General features: G+C 39.7%; 2 protein-coding genes across 3 annotated transcripts in view; both read right to left on the bottom strand.

Moving 5' to 3' along the window:
• Window positions 1-11,134, bottom strand: part of LOC122057700 (protein HASTY 1) — a 43,925-nt gene extending 32,791 nt beyond the window's left edge. Inside the window, exons 1-9 of one of the 2 annotated variants that reach the window (XM_042619908.1) lie at window positions 10,809-11,134; window positions 6,196-6,297; window positions 2,007-2,150; window positions 1,844-1,924; window positions 1,633-1,702; window positions 1,427-1,497; window positions 1,188-1,351; window positions 1,030-1,101; window positions 675-912 (exon numbers count right to left, since the gene is read on the bottom strand). In XM_042619908.1, coding sequence (XP_042475842.1) covers window positions 675-912; window positions 1,030-1,101; window positions 1,188-1,351; window positions 1,427-1,497; window positions 1,633-1,702; window positions 1,844-1,924; window positions 2,007-2,150; window positions 6,196-6,297; window positions 10,809-10,925 — 1,059 coding nt within the window. In that variant the 5' untranslated portion in view covers window positions 10,926-11,134. The remainder of the gene's footprint in view (window positions 1-674; window positions 913-1,029; window positions 1,102-1,187; window positions 1,352-1,426; window positions 1,498-1,632; window positions 1,703-1,843; window positions 1,925-2,006; window positions 2,151-6,195; window positions 6,298-10,808) is intronic. The other variant, XM_042619907.1, reaches the window with a different exon arrangement.
• A 4,697-nt stretch (window positions 11,135-15,831) lies between these two features.
• Window positions 15,832-17,448, bottom strand: LOC122057133. Its single transcript, XM_042619136.1, has 2 exons — window positions 17,096-17,448; window positions 15,832-16,826 (listed from the first exon to the last, which is right to left on the bottom strand). Exons 1-2 carry the CDS (start codon window positions 17,401-17,403, stop codon window positions 16,172-16,174), a joined length of 963 nt encoding a protein of 320 aa, XP_042475070.1. The 5' UTR covers window positions 17,404-17,448; the 3' UTR covers window positions 15,832-16,171.
• Between the last annotated feature and the right edge of the window lie 104 nt (window positions 17,449-17,552).

Raw genomic sequence — 17,552 nt, 5'->3', positions numbered from 1 at the left:
GGTTGGTGTGGGGCGTGGGGGAGGGAATAAGAGCTCGTAGGAACATCTGGTTTCAAAGGGGTTCTCTCAATGTTGAAGTTATTTGAGCATTGTCTGAAAACAGACCAGGAAAAAATCAGAATCAGAGTTCTCCGTCGTAACTTGGATATCAAAGATTGACAGACTATGGTATGCTACCATGTAGGCAGACTGCAGTCATCAGCAAATGGGTGGGTCTTTTAGCATCTCGTTTTTTTCAGAAGGAAATTCTTTCATGAGATTTTCTATGCCCTTCCAGGCATTTGCATATTCAGAGAACTTCAAAGCAAGGAAAATTCAGACACAGGTTAGATGGCTCAATTCAAATTCTGTGCAAGCTCTTGATCTCATACCACTTGGTGATCTAATTGTAGTGGTGGCTAAAGAATAGTATCCATTGAAACACTGTGCTTCCAAATAATATGGGAAGAAACTCCTCCCAAGAAGCAAAGAGGATCAAAAGATGATAGCTCACTTATCACTAGGCTGATTGGTTCACTGATCTCTAACAATATATATGAAAAACCAAAGAGCCAAGGCCTCCACAGCATCTCAAATCCTCTTTTAGTTCTATATCCGTACTAATCTAAGCCAGAACCAATACAATGCATAAGATGGTGAAGATTTCAAATAACATTAACTAAATAGACAGTTACCTGTTGAAGATAAAGAGGTAATATGGTGCTATCACCAACAATACATTGCAAGTTAGAAGAACCCAATGACACCATACTCTCACATATATATTCAGCATACTCAAATTCACTTTCATCAAGACCACCACTGCTGGAGGTAGACCCGAATAAGAAATCTTGTGATATATTCATCAGGATCTGAAAGATATTATTCATTGCAGAATCAAATTCTGAAGCTGTGTCATCAATAGGTCTCTTCCTGAAAGTTCATAAATAAGAACCCAAAAAAGAAACCATGAGAACAAGTGCCACTGGAACAGTCAAAGCATCTTCAGTTGCATATGGATTTAACTTTCAAAGCCTCCACATTGGATACCTTGGAGAGATAAGTTTGAAGAATTCACAAGCATGGAGACGGAAGTCGGGAGAAGAAAGTAAACACCCACACCTATTTTAAGAAGAAAAATAAATTATTATGACAAAAATCCAGATAAAAAAGATTCGCCAAGAAATTTGGAAATGGCTAAATCATACCCATGAATAAGACCAAATTTTGCAAGATCATGTAGTGGGACCCACTCAGCATAAGCATTAATAGCATTGAGGGTGGCTGTTACTGTGGCTGCATGCTGTTTTGCAATGTCTAGATGTTGATTGCCCACTTCACTTAATACGGCTCCAAAGTGCCTTTCAAGTAACTGTGTCCATGAATTAGAGATTCCCCATAGAGCCAAACCATCCTGTTTCTACCAGCAGCAAGAATCATGACTTACAGTGTATAGTAAAGGCAAAATTTCAGGCAAAGATTGAGTAAGCCCACGTAATAATACCCTACGTCGATCTCCTGCAAAATACACAGTCAAAGCAGGGCAGCAAAGGGTAGCAATATGATAGAATTGGTATTGTAAGTTCAAGTTCAAAATTTATAAGAAAAAACTTCTATCAAAAGTCAGTACAGTCAGTGGGGCCTCTTACAGACCTTCTAAATCTTCATTATGAACTGTAATATCTTCAGGAAGCCACCTCAGCATCATGGACACCAACTCAGCCTAGAAAGAATTGAAAAGGTCAACTAAATACATCATATAGATTTGCAGGGTACAAAGTAGTAAAGTAAATTCAACTCAACTAAGTTTATCCCAAAGTAATAGAATAAACAAGAAGAAGAAATTGTTTAAGAGAAGGCATACTTGTATAGGACCATTGTTAGACAGTGAAACCATTGATGGTAGGAGCTCTTGCCACAGGCTTATTCCTTCTCTCCTGACTATCTGCCACAGAGAAAGAGCAATGAATGGCTACAACAAAAAAGAGCAGAAAGTTGACCAAAACCCAAAGCATAATAGGCAAAACCTCAGCAACTAGGGCAGCTGTTTGACTTTTCAAAGCCCACAATTCACAAGGATTTGCTATCTCAGAAATCAAACCAACAGCAACATTGGCAAAGTTTCTTCTTTCTGCAGAGCTTAATTCCTCCCATCTCAAGCGAACCAAATGCTGCAAAAGATACTTTCAACATCATGTAGCTGAAGCACAGAGGTAATTAAGAGAGAGCATTGTGACAAGTCCTTGCTAAGAATCTCTTGCTAGTATGCAGAAATGGAAACTCATCCCAAGTTGGCCACACTTACTGAACCAATTTATCCAAATTAATGGGGGTTCCTCTTGGGAATGTGCAGCAAGATGGTATAGTTTAATCAGACCCCCTGTTTTTCAATGCGCTGATTTTATAGGTTGCTACTTGCAGCTGAACTTGAATACACATGTCTAGCAAAGTATAAAAACTAACATTCTATTGCTGCTGATAACAATAAAAATGTCCATTCACTATCTTCAGGCTCGAATTTTTTTTCCAGAATAACGAAATGAGATACAACTAAAGCCATTCTAAAGCCGTGCAATTTTCTGGCCACAGTTTGACAAAGATACTGATGGATTTGTTATATATAAGTTTCTGAGCATTCAAATTGACCAGAAGGTCTCAAGAAACAATGACTTGCAAGTATAGATCCATTCAACCAATAAATTCCAATGCTCCAAGGAAAAAAAAAATCACTTCCAGGGACATCATCATAATTGGGATTGATGGAAAGGTAATATTCGCCTAAATTGGCTTTGCGGTGTGAATCCCTCAATCAAAGACTTTGTGTAAACAATTTTGATGGGTCAGGAAATCTAGATCTCTATGCTGTCCGGACGGAGGGAGGGAATGCAGGGTGTATCCCAACCAGTTTGGAGTAGTGATTTGATTCAGATTGAACTATCTGAAAGATCCAAGGGCAAGCCGAAAATAACCATAGGAGAAGTGAGGAAAGGCATGCATAGCTTAGGCCTCATATCATGTATACTTCGAATAGAGCTGATTGGAGAGCAAGGATCCATGTGACCGATCCCATTTAGTCGGTATAAGACTATGTTGTTGTTGTTGTTGTAACCTATATGTAATAGTCCCTCACTAACATTAAAGACCTCTACAAGCCACTTAGGACTAATTGGAAAAATCCTTAAACTTAGGTGGCTAGAAACAACAAGAAGAAGAAAACCTTATCCCAACTTAATGGTGTTGGCCACATGGATCAAAGAAAGGACAAGAAAAAGGAAAAGGAAAAGTGAAAGTGAAAGTGAAAGTGAAAGGAGACAGATGACTAAAAACAGTAACAAAGTAGAACACATCTGGATGGGGCCGCAACTTGGATCCTAGCCCTCCAATCCGCTCTATTCGACGCCATACTTGGGACAAGGCCTAATCTATGCATATCTTCCCTCACTACTTCTCCTCCTGTCATTTTTAGCTTGCCCCTAGCTCTCTTAGATCCTTTTATCTGGATCAGATCACTCCTCCTTACTGGTGCATACAATGGCCTCCATTGAACATGGCCATACCATCTCAAACGGCTTTCCCAAAACTTATCATAGATTGGGGCAACTCCCAAATATGCTCCAACACATTCATTCCTTACCTTATCCCTCCTAGTTTTTCCACACATCCATCTTAACATTCTCATCTCCGCTACACATAGCTTATCAATATATCGTTTCTTAACTACCCAACATTCCACCTCGTACAGCATAGTAGGGCGTACGATTGTCCTATAGAATTTCCCTTTATGTTTTACAGGAACACGTCGATCGCACAAAACTCCGGACACACCTCTCCCCTTCGCCCATCCCACTTTAATTCTATATGACACATCATCCTATATAGCGCCTTCTTTATTTATGATAGATCCCAAATATCTAAAATAGTCATTTTGGGGAATCTCTCTTCCTCAATAGTCACCGCATCGTTATCCATCGTAGTGTGACTAAAGTTACACATCATATATTCTATCTTTATTCTACTTATCTTAAAGCCTCTTGATTCCAAGGTCGATCTCCATAGCGTTGAGCCATGTTTTTGTGTCATCCAATAAAATAATATCGTCAACGAAAAGCATACACAATGGAACCTCACCTTGAATGTTTTTTGTCAATTCATCCATTACAAGCGCAAATAGATAAGGGCTTAAAGCTGACCCTTGATGAAGCCCAATAGTAATTGGGAACTCACTACCTTAACTGCCCTTGGTTCTCACACTAGTTACAATGTCAACATACATATCTTTCATTATATCCATATATTTACTCAATACCCTTCTCTTCTTTAGGACATGCCAAATTAACTCACTAGGAACTCTATCATACGTCATTTTCAGGTCAATAAAGACCATATGGGGTCTTTCTTGGCAGCTCTATAAAGGCTTCCATGAGTCTCTTGAGCAAGTAAATAGCTTATATTGATGATCTCCCTGGCATAAAACAAAATTGGTTATTTGAGATAGCAGATTTCCTTCTCAAGTGGATTTCAATAACCTTCTCCCCAAAACTTCATAGTATGGATCATAAGTTTTATGCCTCTATAGTTATTGCAGATATCCCCTTTATTTTTTAATATGTGGTCTACAATGCTTCTCCTCCACTCATCTGACATCTTCCTTATACTCATAATCTTGTTCAATCGAGTTAAATCTATACAGACACCATTGCTGTCTATGATTGTCCGCTTCTCCATGTAGACATCCGCTACCAAAGGAGATGTTTGCTTAATCGCAGAGACATCTGGTTAAATTGGAGTATCTTTTCAGTCCTTCAGTAAGAGGTCATCCGGTGAAGGAGACATCCGCTGAGTGGGACAGACGTTCACAAACCTATAAAGATGCCCGAGTAGTGTTTTGAGAGCAAATTGGGTCATTGAGTCAAAGTTCTTCGAATAAGAATGCTCACGTCTATGCTCCTAAAGAGACGTCAGGTAGACCATGCAGACGCACATTCGGAAGATCTAACTCTCAGACATGTCAAACTCCCTCAACCAGTCCAACATTCGAAGACATCCACTGAGCTAACACAGACACCCGCACTCCTATACGAACACCTACGTGACATGATTTTCAACAGTAACAAATTTGATCGTTGGGGGTCCAATGGCTAGATATTTTTCCATTGGAAGTCCATGGAAATCTGTTCACGATCAGCGGGTTGTCCACACTAGACATTCAAAACAACTTTTAACAACACTGTTTTATGTGCTTTAACTAAGTATTCCTAACTTCTCGGGCTTTATTGTTTGTGAGAGATCTTGAGCTTTATTTTCCAGTTCATCTTCTAAGAAGTTGTATATTTCCTTCTCTCAGTTTCTTGAAAGGGTTGTAGTTCCTTCTATGGAAGTTTGTCCACACAAAAGGAGTAACAAGGTGAAATTGTCGGGTTTGGTGTGAGCCATGGAGGAAAACACTTTGGGTTTGTAGTGAGCCGTGTAAAAACTAGAAAGTGTAAGGGTTTGATCGCTACCTAGGAGAGCAATTGAGATAGTAGAAATCTAAGTGCTTGAGAAGCCTTGGTAGTGGACATAGGGAGTTGCCCGAACCACTCTGAATCCCTTGTGTTCTCTATTTTGCTTTCTCTTTTTCCCCCTACATTTTCTTGAGTTGTAGGTGAGTGTCAAAAACTCATTGCTTCCACTTGTAATCTCGCCAACAGTTTTTGAACCTTGTGTTTTAGTCTTTCAAATTTTATATCCCAATTCACCCACCCCCCCTCTTGAGAGATCTCTGATCCTAACACAGGATATCATTCACGTAGAACACAACAGTCTATTCGCAGCTGCATAAGACACATGAAATAGATGAAATCATGGAAAAGGAAGTACACGTCAATGAATTGGTAACCAATAGCAGCTGATGTGCCTAAAATGAACACAATTGCATGATCCTAAGCTTTCGACCTATTTCATTTTTGGATGGCCAGCTGAATTCTAATTGCATTGTCTAAAGTAGTTAACTAGAAAAATGGATGGCTGACATCAATTGGTATTTAAAATAGAAATAAGAGGATGCCTACTCAGACCATCAAAAGGTGAAATTCCCCACTCCCTCCCCCCCAAGACATATAACCTAAATGTACATTTTTTTCACTGACGGACCATTTTGCAGTCTACCCCAACCCTATGGGTACATGATATCTGCAATTATGAAGGAACAATTTTATATCATAAATGGGCATCAACCTGCAGCATTTTGAATGCATGTAACCGAATCTCAGAAGACCAATCCCTCCTAACCAAAAGGAATGATATGTTTGCCAGAACACCAATATCTCCTGATTTTATCTGCAAACATTCAGGAAAGTTTAGTATCAGCGACATGCAAATCAAATAACAGGCTGGAATCACACATAGCTCATTATTTACGGGAAAAAGAGAAACAATAACTGAAAAAAGGAAACAGTAAATGATAACTTAATCATTCATAATGCAATAAGCTTACATGTTCAATTGCCTTTTCAGAAAAGAAGATATACACCATGTGGGGAGACAATAAGCTTATAAATCATAGTCGGAAAATCATCCTGAACTTTTAAATTGCCTTCACGAAGCCAAGTAAATTTTTCACCCCTGACACGACATGCATATGGGTAAGGGATTTGTCCAACATGAATACAACTGTCAGACACAAGGACATGGTCGAGAAGAAAAAGAATATTGACCACCCTTTCTGACACATTTTAACTGGTTTCCAATACCAGCACCCTTTTTTGGACAAATATCCCAGGAACATTAGTTTTGGGATTCAGATAGATCCAACTACTCACTACATACCTGTACCCAAACTGGTGCAACAAAGTCCATACAAAAAAAGGAAATCACTTTTTTTCTTTCTACAGCTGAGAGTCTGACTTTGTATACATTCATACAGGTGCATATACATATCAGAGTTTTTCCTTTATCAGAAGCAACAAGTGGCTTATAATTATATTTATAAAACGGATAATTACATGAGCATGGGGAAGAAAAACCCCAATACAGTATATGCAAAAAGATAAAAGTATAACTGTAAGTGTATATATATGCATTCACCCACGAATTAGGATTTACCCCACTAGTAATTATTTACAAACACATAACCAATCAATAAGAAGGGCCCTATGCATGGTTTCAACTTTCAAGAACTGAAATTTCGCGAATTTTTCAGTTTCGGCATTTGTCAGAAAAAAATATAGTGCGATACTAAAATACAAGATTTCGGTCAAACTTCGGTGTTCCGCTGAAATTTTGACGATATGTACCAATTTGATGAAATTTCGACTGAAACAATAATTTAGCTTTATAAGAAATATCATATTTAGGACAAAACTGGTTTCCCTAGTTTCGACTTGAAGCCTTGAAAAAACAATGATATTTGTGATTTTTGGCCAGAAATTCCCGTACAAACTTGGAACAAGTGGTATGGTTCGACCTGATCGACCGCAACCCAATGGATCGACCCGTGACTTGGAGGAATATATAATGTACTATCGTCTTGTTGAGCAAGTCATTGTAATTTTGGGGGGTTTTCGAGCTAGGGTATTAGAGCGAGTTTTCTCGCCATTGTTTGGGTGTAATCTCTCTTCTACATAGTGAAACATCTTCTTCGCCGAGGACGTAGCACACCACATCGGTGTGTGAACCTCGTTAAATCTCTATGTATTGTGTGGATTTGTCTTTGCTTATTTTCATATTAGTTGGTGTTTGCTCTAACAAATACTAATACAGATCAGCATCAGACAACCAAAATTGAAATACACCAATTCCTGAAACCATTTCTATTGAAGGGCAGAACAACCGCATCTCATGATGGGGATACACACCATTTGTTGAAGTTGACTTTTTTTTGGGTAGAGAAAGCACTCTTTTTTTTTTGGGGGGGGGGGTGGTGTTTAAGTGATAAGCTACAACTATAATATTTTAGGCTTCTTACCTACTCAAAGTCTTGTTATTCTATTCTCTCTTTGATGGAATCAATTCATCCTTAAGAAGGTTTCAGATTCCAACCCAACAAGCAGAACCGCAGGGCATGAATAAAGGCCAGAATAGGAGAAATACAATAACCACCAACAACAAATCAGATTAGCCTCAAAGTTAATCAAGTTTAGGACTCGTATGAAGGAACAACTTCCCAAAACATCGTAGCAATCCAACGGTTGAATTGGGAGTTAAGCTGATGGTACCAAATTAGAAACTTAAAAATTCAGAAATAGTAACCATTAATAACTACCAATCCACAAGACTGATCAGGGCCAAAATTTAACCAATAAAAGGGTCTGACCACTAGGTATTAATTATTCCCAAAATTTCTTAAGGATTCAAGGACTAGATGAAGATATATCAATACCTCAATGTTGCAGAACAATAAAGGCAGAAACGAAGAACCGCGAGCATGTATTTGATCAACAGAAACTTCAGATGTAATAAAGATATGTAACATGGCAACACAGCAGTAACACCTCTTCAACAGTCTTCTAAAAGTATTAAATCACATAGAACAGGAACACTACTTACCTGGATGCACAGGAACAGATTTGAAATGGAAGTAGAAGATGATAGGAGGAAGGGTATATGACTTGAACATCTCATTCAAGCCTGGATCAGCATCTCACCAACCATGCAAAGCCTCTCACCTTGCAAACTGCATCTCACAAAGGAAACTACAATAGCGTCATAGCCATAGTTTTTTTTAATCAAAAAACAAAATCGTTGGGCATATAGAGTAACACTTCTCTTTATTTATTAACTTTGATCAAATCAGCAACAACCGAACTTTCCTTGAATGAAAAGGAGTTCCTTTACAACTTGAAATCTTAGGAAATAGAAACTAATAAGCTTTTATAAAATCCAGCCCTCTAAAACAAACAATGTACACCAAAATAGAAACTAACCTTGGAACTTAAAACAAGTAATAAATTAGTAACAAACTTAGAAACTACCTACTACTAATAAACCCCTCCACACAAGGGCCAGATAAGATAAGACAAACTAAGATCCTAAAATAAAGGAAAATGTTTCATCTCCAATCAGCTGGGCCCTACAAGAAGATCTCTCACACAACAGCACTCCAGCCTTCTAGAGCAATTCCCACGCAATCCAGTGCAGCCCCCAGTCCCCAGTCAACCTCTCCTTCTTCCTTCTTCAAACTGCATCACTCTCGTACTATGCCCCCACCTCCTACTTAATTCAAGAAACTAGATGTGGATGTTCCTTGGCGGAGAAGCTCCCAAATGTGAACCTTTATCATGTAAATTCGGTATCTATATTCAACGAACAGATCTTTAGTTCCTCTACATTTTTCAGAGTCCATCCCAACCCTTAAAATACAGCCATTTGTGGGGCTTTTAATGGGAATTGTTAGCAGCCTATTAAAGTACATGGAAGGAAGCATCAAGCCCTTACTTCAAATGTTATGATGATATCAGTCCCATATGAGAATTTGAGTAGATATGATCCATTTATATGCGATAAGGAGTCCCGTTGTCCAACTTCTGTTAGGATTTAATTTTGTATGGGTATTGGAAATGTATAACTAAACCAAAAGCACCATTCCTTCTTTTATCAATTCGATGATCAATTCGGCCATTTAGCAAGACCCTATTTCCCTTACATTTGATTCCCCAACCACTGGGTTGTAGTAAACCAGAATGTACGCCCCCTTCTCCACTAAATATATCAGCTCTTAAGCACCAATGTTTACCAAATTAAACCCATACCTTCCCCCCCCCCTATTAATTGCCCTATAAAATTCAAAATCTTTGTCAAATCTTCTTTTAGTTGCCCCTTTCATTTTTTATATCCTTTACTGGACTATTGAGCCAGCAAAAACACAAATCCAACTATCTATTTAAGTTCGTAGCTCAATCTTCTCTTAAATTTCCCATACTCTCCCGCGGGTAATATAGACATAGTAGGTTAGCCCACCTTCCATATTAAAGGCCTTATCAAAGTCCTCACATACATAACTCCAGTAAGAAAATAAACCTGGTGATGAACTACGGCTCTGGAGGCACTCAAGAGCATCTGCGTTGAGAAACACTTTGGTTGGCATGGACAGACAAATGACCAATTCATAGAGAGTGCATTCAATAATAAAATTTTGGAAATTCAATAATAATTTTTGCTGTGGTTCTGAACTGGCAGGTAAATTTTTAAGGAAAAAACGTCAAATTAAATGATTAGGAATGATTAGGTTTCCCTTGTAGCTAACCCAAGGAGCTGTCCACCTGCAAAACATTTGAGACGATGACAATGTGCGCTATGTGGCCCATATCCACAAGATGATCCACAAGTTCCAAAACAATCGAATGGAAACGCAGCAAAAGCAAATACCTCGTTCCTGATTATCACTAACCACCGCTATAAACCAAATAATTGTACTAAGCGAAGCAAATGAGCAATAAAATCAATAGTTTAAAATAGAATGGAAGCTTCTATATGCAAAACTTCAAGTAATTCCATCATGCAACTGGTTATCACTATCGCTATGATCTAACGTCATAGTGATAATTAATGTCCCGAACTCCCCTGCCCTTGTAGTATCGCTATCAAATCATAACCACCGGTAGAATGCTGAAAGTTCAAACTTCAATCCTTGTTACCAGCTTCAATAATAAGAAATAATTAAGCACATTTCTTAACCGATAGTAGAAGGCAAAAACAGAGGATGACCATACAGCACAAATGAGCTCCATTTCAAGCTTAACGAGTTCATCATCTTCCTCAAAAGATAGCTTTTTCATAACCTAAATGATTCATACAGACAAAACTAGATAATTGGAAGGAAAAAGGTATAGAAGAGTGAGTAAACAACTCACAAATTCTAAATAAGAAACAGCAGCTTTCCTTGCTTCGGGAGACGAGCTCCAATCTAGGGCTGCAACTATAGCTCGAGCGACATTGCTCGCTGTGTTGCTATCATTCATCTCTTGCATAACTTTAACACAGCTAGATGATAAATAAATAGAGATTGGCTTAGTTTAATTCGTTCCGCAGTTCCTGTACTTGATTCGAACGTTCTTAGTTTTCTCGTTCTCACTTCCCAGTTCCGACTCTCCACAAGCGGAAACGAATGAAGAAAAAGAAACGATCACAGAATCGAAGGACACGGCTTAGAAGAATTTAAATGATATAAATGCCGCATGTCCCCTTATTCTTTTTCTTTTCTCTTTCTCTCCCTTTTTCTTTTTCTTTTTTCTTTTCCTCTTTCACACGATTCGCAAGGGCGGACAGGACCCCATGTGGACTCAAGAAGCGCTCATTTGCCCACACTTATTACTAACTAATACACTAGTGCCCACACATATTATCAACTACTAAAGCACTACTATAGTACTAAATAAAGGTGGAAGATAGAAAGGTCAAACTATCGATTTTCTTTGGACTTACGTCAGACTCAATGGTCTAGCTGTTTACCATTGAACTAGAAGCTCATCCCTTTCAAAATCTAAACTTTACAATTTTAAAGCCTAAATTTCATTTCCTTGATGATTTAGGTTTGCAAATAGTGATAAGATGCACACATGGCTGTCAATCGTTTTGATTCTGATTTTTTCCATTCATTTTTTATTGATTTTAGTATACAATATATACGAACTATATAAACCAACTAATTTTTCATGACCACAAATTTAAATCAAATTTGTTCAATTTTATTTTGTTCCTATTTGGTTTTCTATATGCAGTGCCGTTCGGTTAAAATTGGGTTTAAATGAAATGACTTGGTGAATACCTTAAACAATTAAGTCAATTTTAGTACTTGTGTTTTAGCCTTTTTAGGGTGTATGGTCAATTCGTTTTATAAAGGTTACACACGTCATTCATCTTTGTTCAAGCCAATGATTTTAGCCTATAATCAAAACCAAACCAAATGATATTACAATGTTCGAAACCAATAATGAATCAAATATTTTCAAGATGATTTTAAGAAGCTGATTTTAATACCAATTCTAATATTTTTTGGGTGAAATTAGCAATTATAATTATTTATTTTTTGTAAGAAATAGATTTATTGAATATTAGAACGTGGCAAAGTCAAGGCCTCCCGATTACATACATCAAGAAGCCAAGGAGTGGAGTTGGGCCAAACTGTCGAACATGTTAACGACAGGACCCTCCGAGCTAGAGAGTCAACAATGCTATTAATCACTCTACCGATGTGTGAAAAGCAATTATAAATTGACACCCTTGTTTTCAACCACTTTGTTTGAATTCCATTTCCCCCAACTAAACAGCATAAGAAACACACCAACACGGATGAAAAATAGTAAATAGGAACAACAACTACATAGTGTAGTTGATGAAGTTATGGTGTGCTAAGCCTATGCTCACTAGGAGATTTCAAGATTGAATCTCCTGACCTGGCCGTCACCTGCAACCCCCCCCCCCTCTCCCTTCTCTTCCTTTTTACCCTCAACCACTTGCTCGGAAAACCCTTTCCCATAAACCACAGGAAGTGCTGGCATAGGCCGCAATCCCTACGACCCCACTACTAAACAGAGCTCCATGCATGGATTTCCGTTGGTCAAGATAGGTCAACTATCAATTTGCAATATTTTAAAATGGCTGGATACAACATTAGTTATATAGTTATACACTTATACCCATCTCGAACTTTACTCAATTGCCACCCCTAACCCCTAAGATTGATCATCTAATCTTGCCCCAAATCCACTCCATTGTTTCATGAGCCACCACCCCTAAGCTAGACCGTCAAATCTTGCCCCAAATCCTCTCAATTGATCCATGAGTACATAGAAAGTGAATTATGGTCGCTAAAAGAGCAAGAAAATAAGGTTACAACTTATTTTTCACCAACTTTGTGATAACAAGATTTTCCATTTTTTCCAAATTTGAAAATGGCAGTCTACATTCTACCAAAAAAAAAAATGGCAGTCTACACAGGCTTTCACAACCCAGAACTAGGACACACAGAATCATCCTTACATTCATATGATACTAATGCCTTTGAAGGGAATGAGACAATGAGTGACATTGACCAGTAGATACGCAAGACATATATATATATATATATATATATATATATGCTGAAACTACATTTCAGGCAATGAGAAATCTGGTTGAGAAGAACACACAGTTGTTGGGCACAGGCAATAGAGCATGCAGATCATCACATCTAGGGGTGTCAACCGGTCGGGCCGGTTCGGTTTCGGTCGGGCTTAATCGGGTTTGAAGACTTTCAAAGGCTACACCGTGTCCGCCCATTTAACTAATCGGGCTTAGTTATTGAGGGCATGGTACACTTTATATTCGGTCGGTCGGTCTCGGGTTATAATCGGGCCACCTTAATCGGGCTTTAGTCGGGTCTTAACCGGGCTACGGACATGTTTAATGTTAAACGGGCTTTAACCGGTTTTTAAACGGTCCAGTCTGCAATTTCAGGCTAAGGTTCTTCACTATCAGGCCTCTCAAATCCCAACTAGTGGACACCCAAAACCTTGATTGAAGAAAGGCTACTCAACCACTGAAATTGAACATAGCAGTAGGCTAAGAACCAGATCTGGGTTTCAACTGGTTTCTCACAACAAAGGAGGATTACAGGGTAGTAATCTCTAGGGTTTGAATTTCCTATAAATAGGCTTCCTTTGACCCAAATCTCAGGTCGATTGGGCTTACAACCAGGGAGTTCTAATGATTTCTTTTCAACCCAGAGGTACTGCCAATCGCAGGGAAAAGGAAAGAACAGTAACAGAAATCATTTTTAAAAGAAAAGGCAAGGGAGAAGGAGGTAGGAGGGGATGAAATACCAGTAAGAATGTAAGCTAGAAGGAGACAGTACCTGAAGAATTTCAGAATCGCAGACAAAGGAGAAGGCAACATGGCCAATAGATGCACCACACCGATAACATTAAGCAATCCAAAATTCTTTCATTCCAAAAAAAACCAACTGAGAATCATTGGCTTACATGCTGTTTTATAGAATCAAACAAAGAAGTACTAATCCTATCCTGAAACTGAAAGCAAAACTTGACTCTGATGGACTAAAAAGATAGGAAAAAAAAATTACATATATCCTTAATTAGTATCCCTATGCCTAACTGCATCAAGATTCCTATGAGGAGCAACTTTTAAGCATGTATAAATATTAGATGAAAAGGAAGCGAATCACATTTACATATATCCTTAATTACATGCTCTTTGAAGGAGAGCACATCACAGCAGCTCGTCGGCCCAGACTCGCAGAGCACAGCACAGCAGCTCGTCGGCCCAGACTCGCAGAGCACAGCACAGCAGCTCGCAGCCGACGACGACGATGACGCTCGACCCAGACTCGCAGAGCACAGCACAGCAGCTCGCAGCCGAAGACGACGACGACGCTGGACCCAGACTCGCACAGCACAGCACAGCAGCTCGCAGCCGACGATGACGACGACGCTCGACCCAGACTCGCAGAGCACAGCACAGCAGCTCGCAGCCTCGCACTGACCCCCAGAAAGCGAGACGACGACGACGACGACGCTCGACCCAGACTCGCAGAGCACAGCGGCGGCCGCGGCACTTCCTTTCCGTTAAACGAAGAGAAGAGAAGAGACTTAACCTAGGGTTTTTGGTTTTTTTCTTTTTAACTCTTTCATATGGGGTAGAATAGTAATCTTACAACCGGGCCGGGCCAGGTCGGTGCAAACTAGACCGGTCTCGGTCGGGTCTTAATTGGTCGGTCTCGGTCGGGTGCCCGACGGTCCAAGTATCAGGACTGGGACCGACCGTTTATAAACGGGCCGGGCTCAAGCCCGACACGTTTAATAAACGGGCCGGGCCGGGCCGGGCTTTAAACGGTCGGTTCCGGTCGGTTCTGTCGGGTCGGTCCATGAATTGACACCCCTAATCACATCCATAACCCGTAGCTATCGCCATTCATATTCCCTGTCTTCTTATTCATGCACCATGTAACAACTAACAAGTCATTCAACTAAAGATTAAAAGATTTTGTCTAATCTTGTGCTATGAATATCAGAAACCAAAGTATGAAGAATCTTACCACCCCAGAAAAGGATTTAAAGTCATCTTGGAAGGTCCACTGAAAATGGTGCATATTAGGGTGAGGGAGAGAACAGAGCCCCCCCAAGGAGGCTACAAGCGAAAAATAAACTGGTCAGGTAATCCGAACTATCTCTTCCATTGAATCTGATTAGTGGTTAGAAGGAAAATATGTCAAATGATTCAAAACAAAGTTCAGTGGCTATGGTAATCAAATCCAAAAATAACCACAAAACCATGTGAAATACACAGTGCAAGCAAAGAGAATCAACTCCGGAAGTGATGCCTAAGTACACAACAACTACTCACCCTTATCCCAACTAAAGTTTTGCCCAAGTATACAGTTTTAGCAAATTTCCAGTAGATAATATGTGGCTAACCAATTTCTCGTCTTCATGTTTCATCCCCTAAGGTTCACAGCATCACTTCTTTCATCTTCTCTGGAGTCTTTCCCGAGTTCTTCTTCCTCCCTTCACCCGGAAGGGAGGGCGAAAGAAAGCTTTGGCACAATGTTTTGATGGAATGGCTTCAAGGGAGAAAGCTTTGGTACAATGTTTTGATGGAATGGCTTCAAGGGGTTTTTGCATATTTTCAACACAATATCAGAAAATGGTTTGGTTGAGAATTCAACTTCATGCTTTAGGGTGCAGACAGATCCAGTATCCAATGATTAGAAATGTTCCTAACCACAAAGTCCCTTAAGCCCCTCTGAAAACTAAAGCTTGTTGACAACTCATTAGAAATAGGTGCGCAACGAAGGATGTAGTTGCCTTTTAAGTAAAACTTCAAAGAATATGGAGGAGTCTCTATCCATTAATGATCAAAAGAGAGACAAAAAGATAATTGCTGCAGCCAATCTATCACCATTGTATTCATTGTGAGATAATACCTCAAAAGTAGAGTTACAAATGCAAAATTCCCATGATTACAGAGCTGAGTCCCAACTTCTTTGCAAATACCTGATACACTGGCATATTTTTCAGCAACTTCATAGTTGATCTTCTAACTTCAATGACCCAAAAATGTCATGGAAGGACCGAGGGAAACACTAGCACATAAAGCTATATTCAGCATCCTTCAGTGTGAATCACATCAACTGAATTTGAATTTGGCAAGGAGTGGCTCACAGCCTTAAACCTTTGATAGTCTGAACTCGAACCAAATCTCATAGTGGCTGACAGCCTTAAACCTTGGATCGTCTGAACTCGAACCAAATCTCATAGTGGTTGAAGAGCAAGCTATCATGGTTATGTTTTCCAAGATACTCCAGCCCTAGACTCGATAGCTTTTTTGTACACTCCTCTCCCCCCAATCGAGAACAGAACTTTATATTGTGAGAGACAAAAATCCTGCCATCATAAGGTATCAACCTAGCTACCAACTTCTCTAGTCCTACCCAGACGAGTTTATCCGGCATGTGAAGGAAAACAGCACTTGCATAGATCAAATCATACTGGAAACCTGATCCAAAGTTACTGAAATCCATATCCTCACCTTTCAAAATCAAAGGTCGCTTGTACAAGAGACCTTGAGATGGAAGCTCATACCGAAATGCCGCCATAAGAGAAAGCTCATCCTTTTCTAGGCAATGGAAGTGCTCTGGAACCAAGTAACGGATAAAATGCAGTCCAACACGAAGGGTACCACACCCAATCTCGAGGACATGGGAGTCTGACTTCAGCTGAACTGACTCTGCAAGAAACTCAAACACATCGCGTCCTCCAGCCCAGGGTTCCCCATAGTTGCTGTGGTGTTCCTCCACAAGCAATTCTCCAGGGCATGGCAAGGAAGTGTGATTGTTCGCTTCATCTCCTTCGTAGTGTGAGATACCCTTGAATCTGAAAATTCAAAATTGTACGAAATTAACCCAAACCCCAACCAATGAACAAAACAAACAAATAAACAGTTACTACAATCGAAAAGAAATGGAATTTTGATATCTGTTGTCAGCATATCCAACAGATTAAACCCTATATCTGAAACAAATGGCCCAACTGTAAGGTTACACTCATCACTACTGCAACTTGACGTTCACGTTCGATTCCGATTTACATCAAAACAATGAAATTACGAACTCGAACATTAAGAGAGAGAGAGAGGAGTTTACTGGGTTAAATCTTCGAGCTGTTGAGCGCGAGTGCGAGGGTTAATGCCCTTGCGGAGGACATTGAGTTGCATATGTAGATTGTTCTTCTGGATTTGATCTTTCACCCAAGCGAGGTCTTCTACTGTAGGAGATATTCGATCCGTAGTGGATCTCTTGTCGGCCGAAGTAGTTTGAGTGGCGGTGGAGGTAGGTGGGGGGCAGGAGCATGAGGAGAGAGAAGAAAGAAGGAAGAAGAGGAAGATAGCAGCAGATGCCACTGAGAGCACTAGCACTGGCACTGTGACCACCACACCCTTCGGTGGAGCCATTGTGTGTGTCTGTGTATGCCGCACCCGCACATCCTCCTTTCCTATTTTCCGGTGATTTAGAAACCAGAAAGAAATAAGGTTACTATGGTCATTTTGAATTATATTAACTTCGAATCGGTTCGGCTTATTCCGATTTCAGTCAGAATCAG

Source organism: Macadamia integrifolia, chromosome 12 (assembly GCF_013358625.1).
Source record: "Macadamia integrifolia cultivar HAES 741 chromosome 12, SCU_Mint_v3, whole genome shotgun sequence".
Taxonomy (NCBI): Eukaryota; Viridiplantae; Streptophyta; class Magnoliopsida; order Proteales; family Proteaceae; genus Macadamia; species Macadamia integrifolia.
The sequence above is the reverse complement of the archived record's forward strand: the minus strand, read 5'-3'. Positions and strand labels throughout refer to the sequence as shown.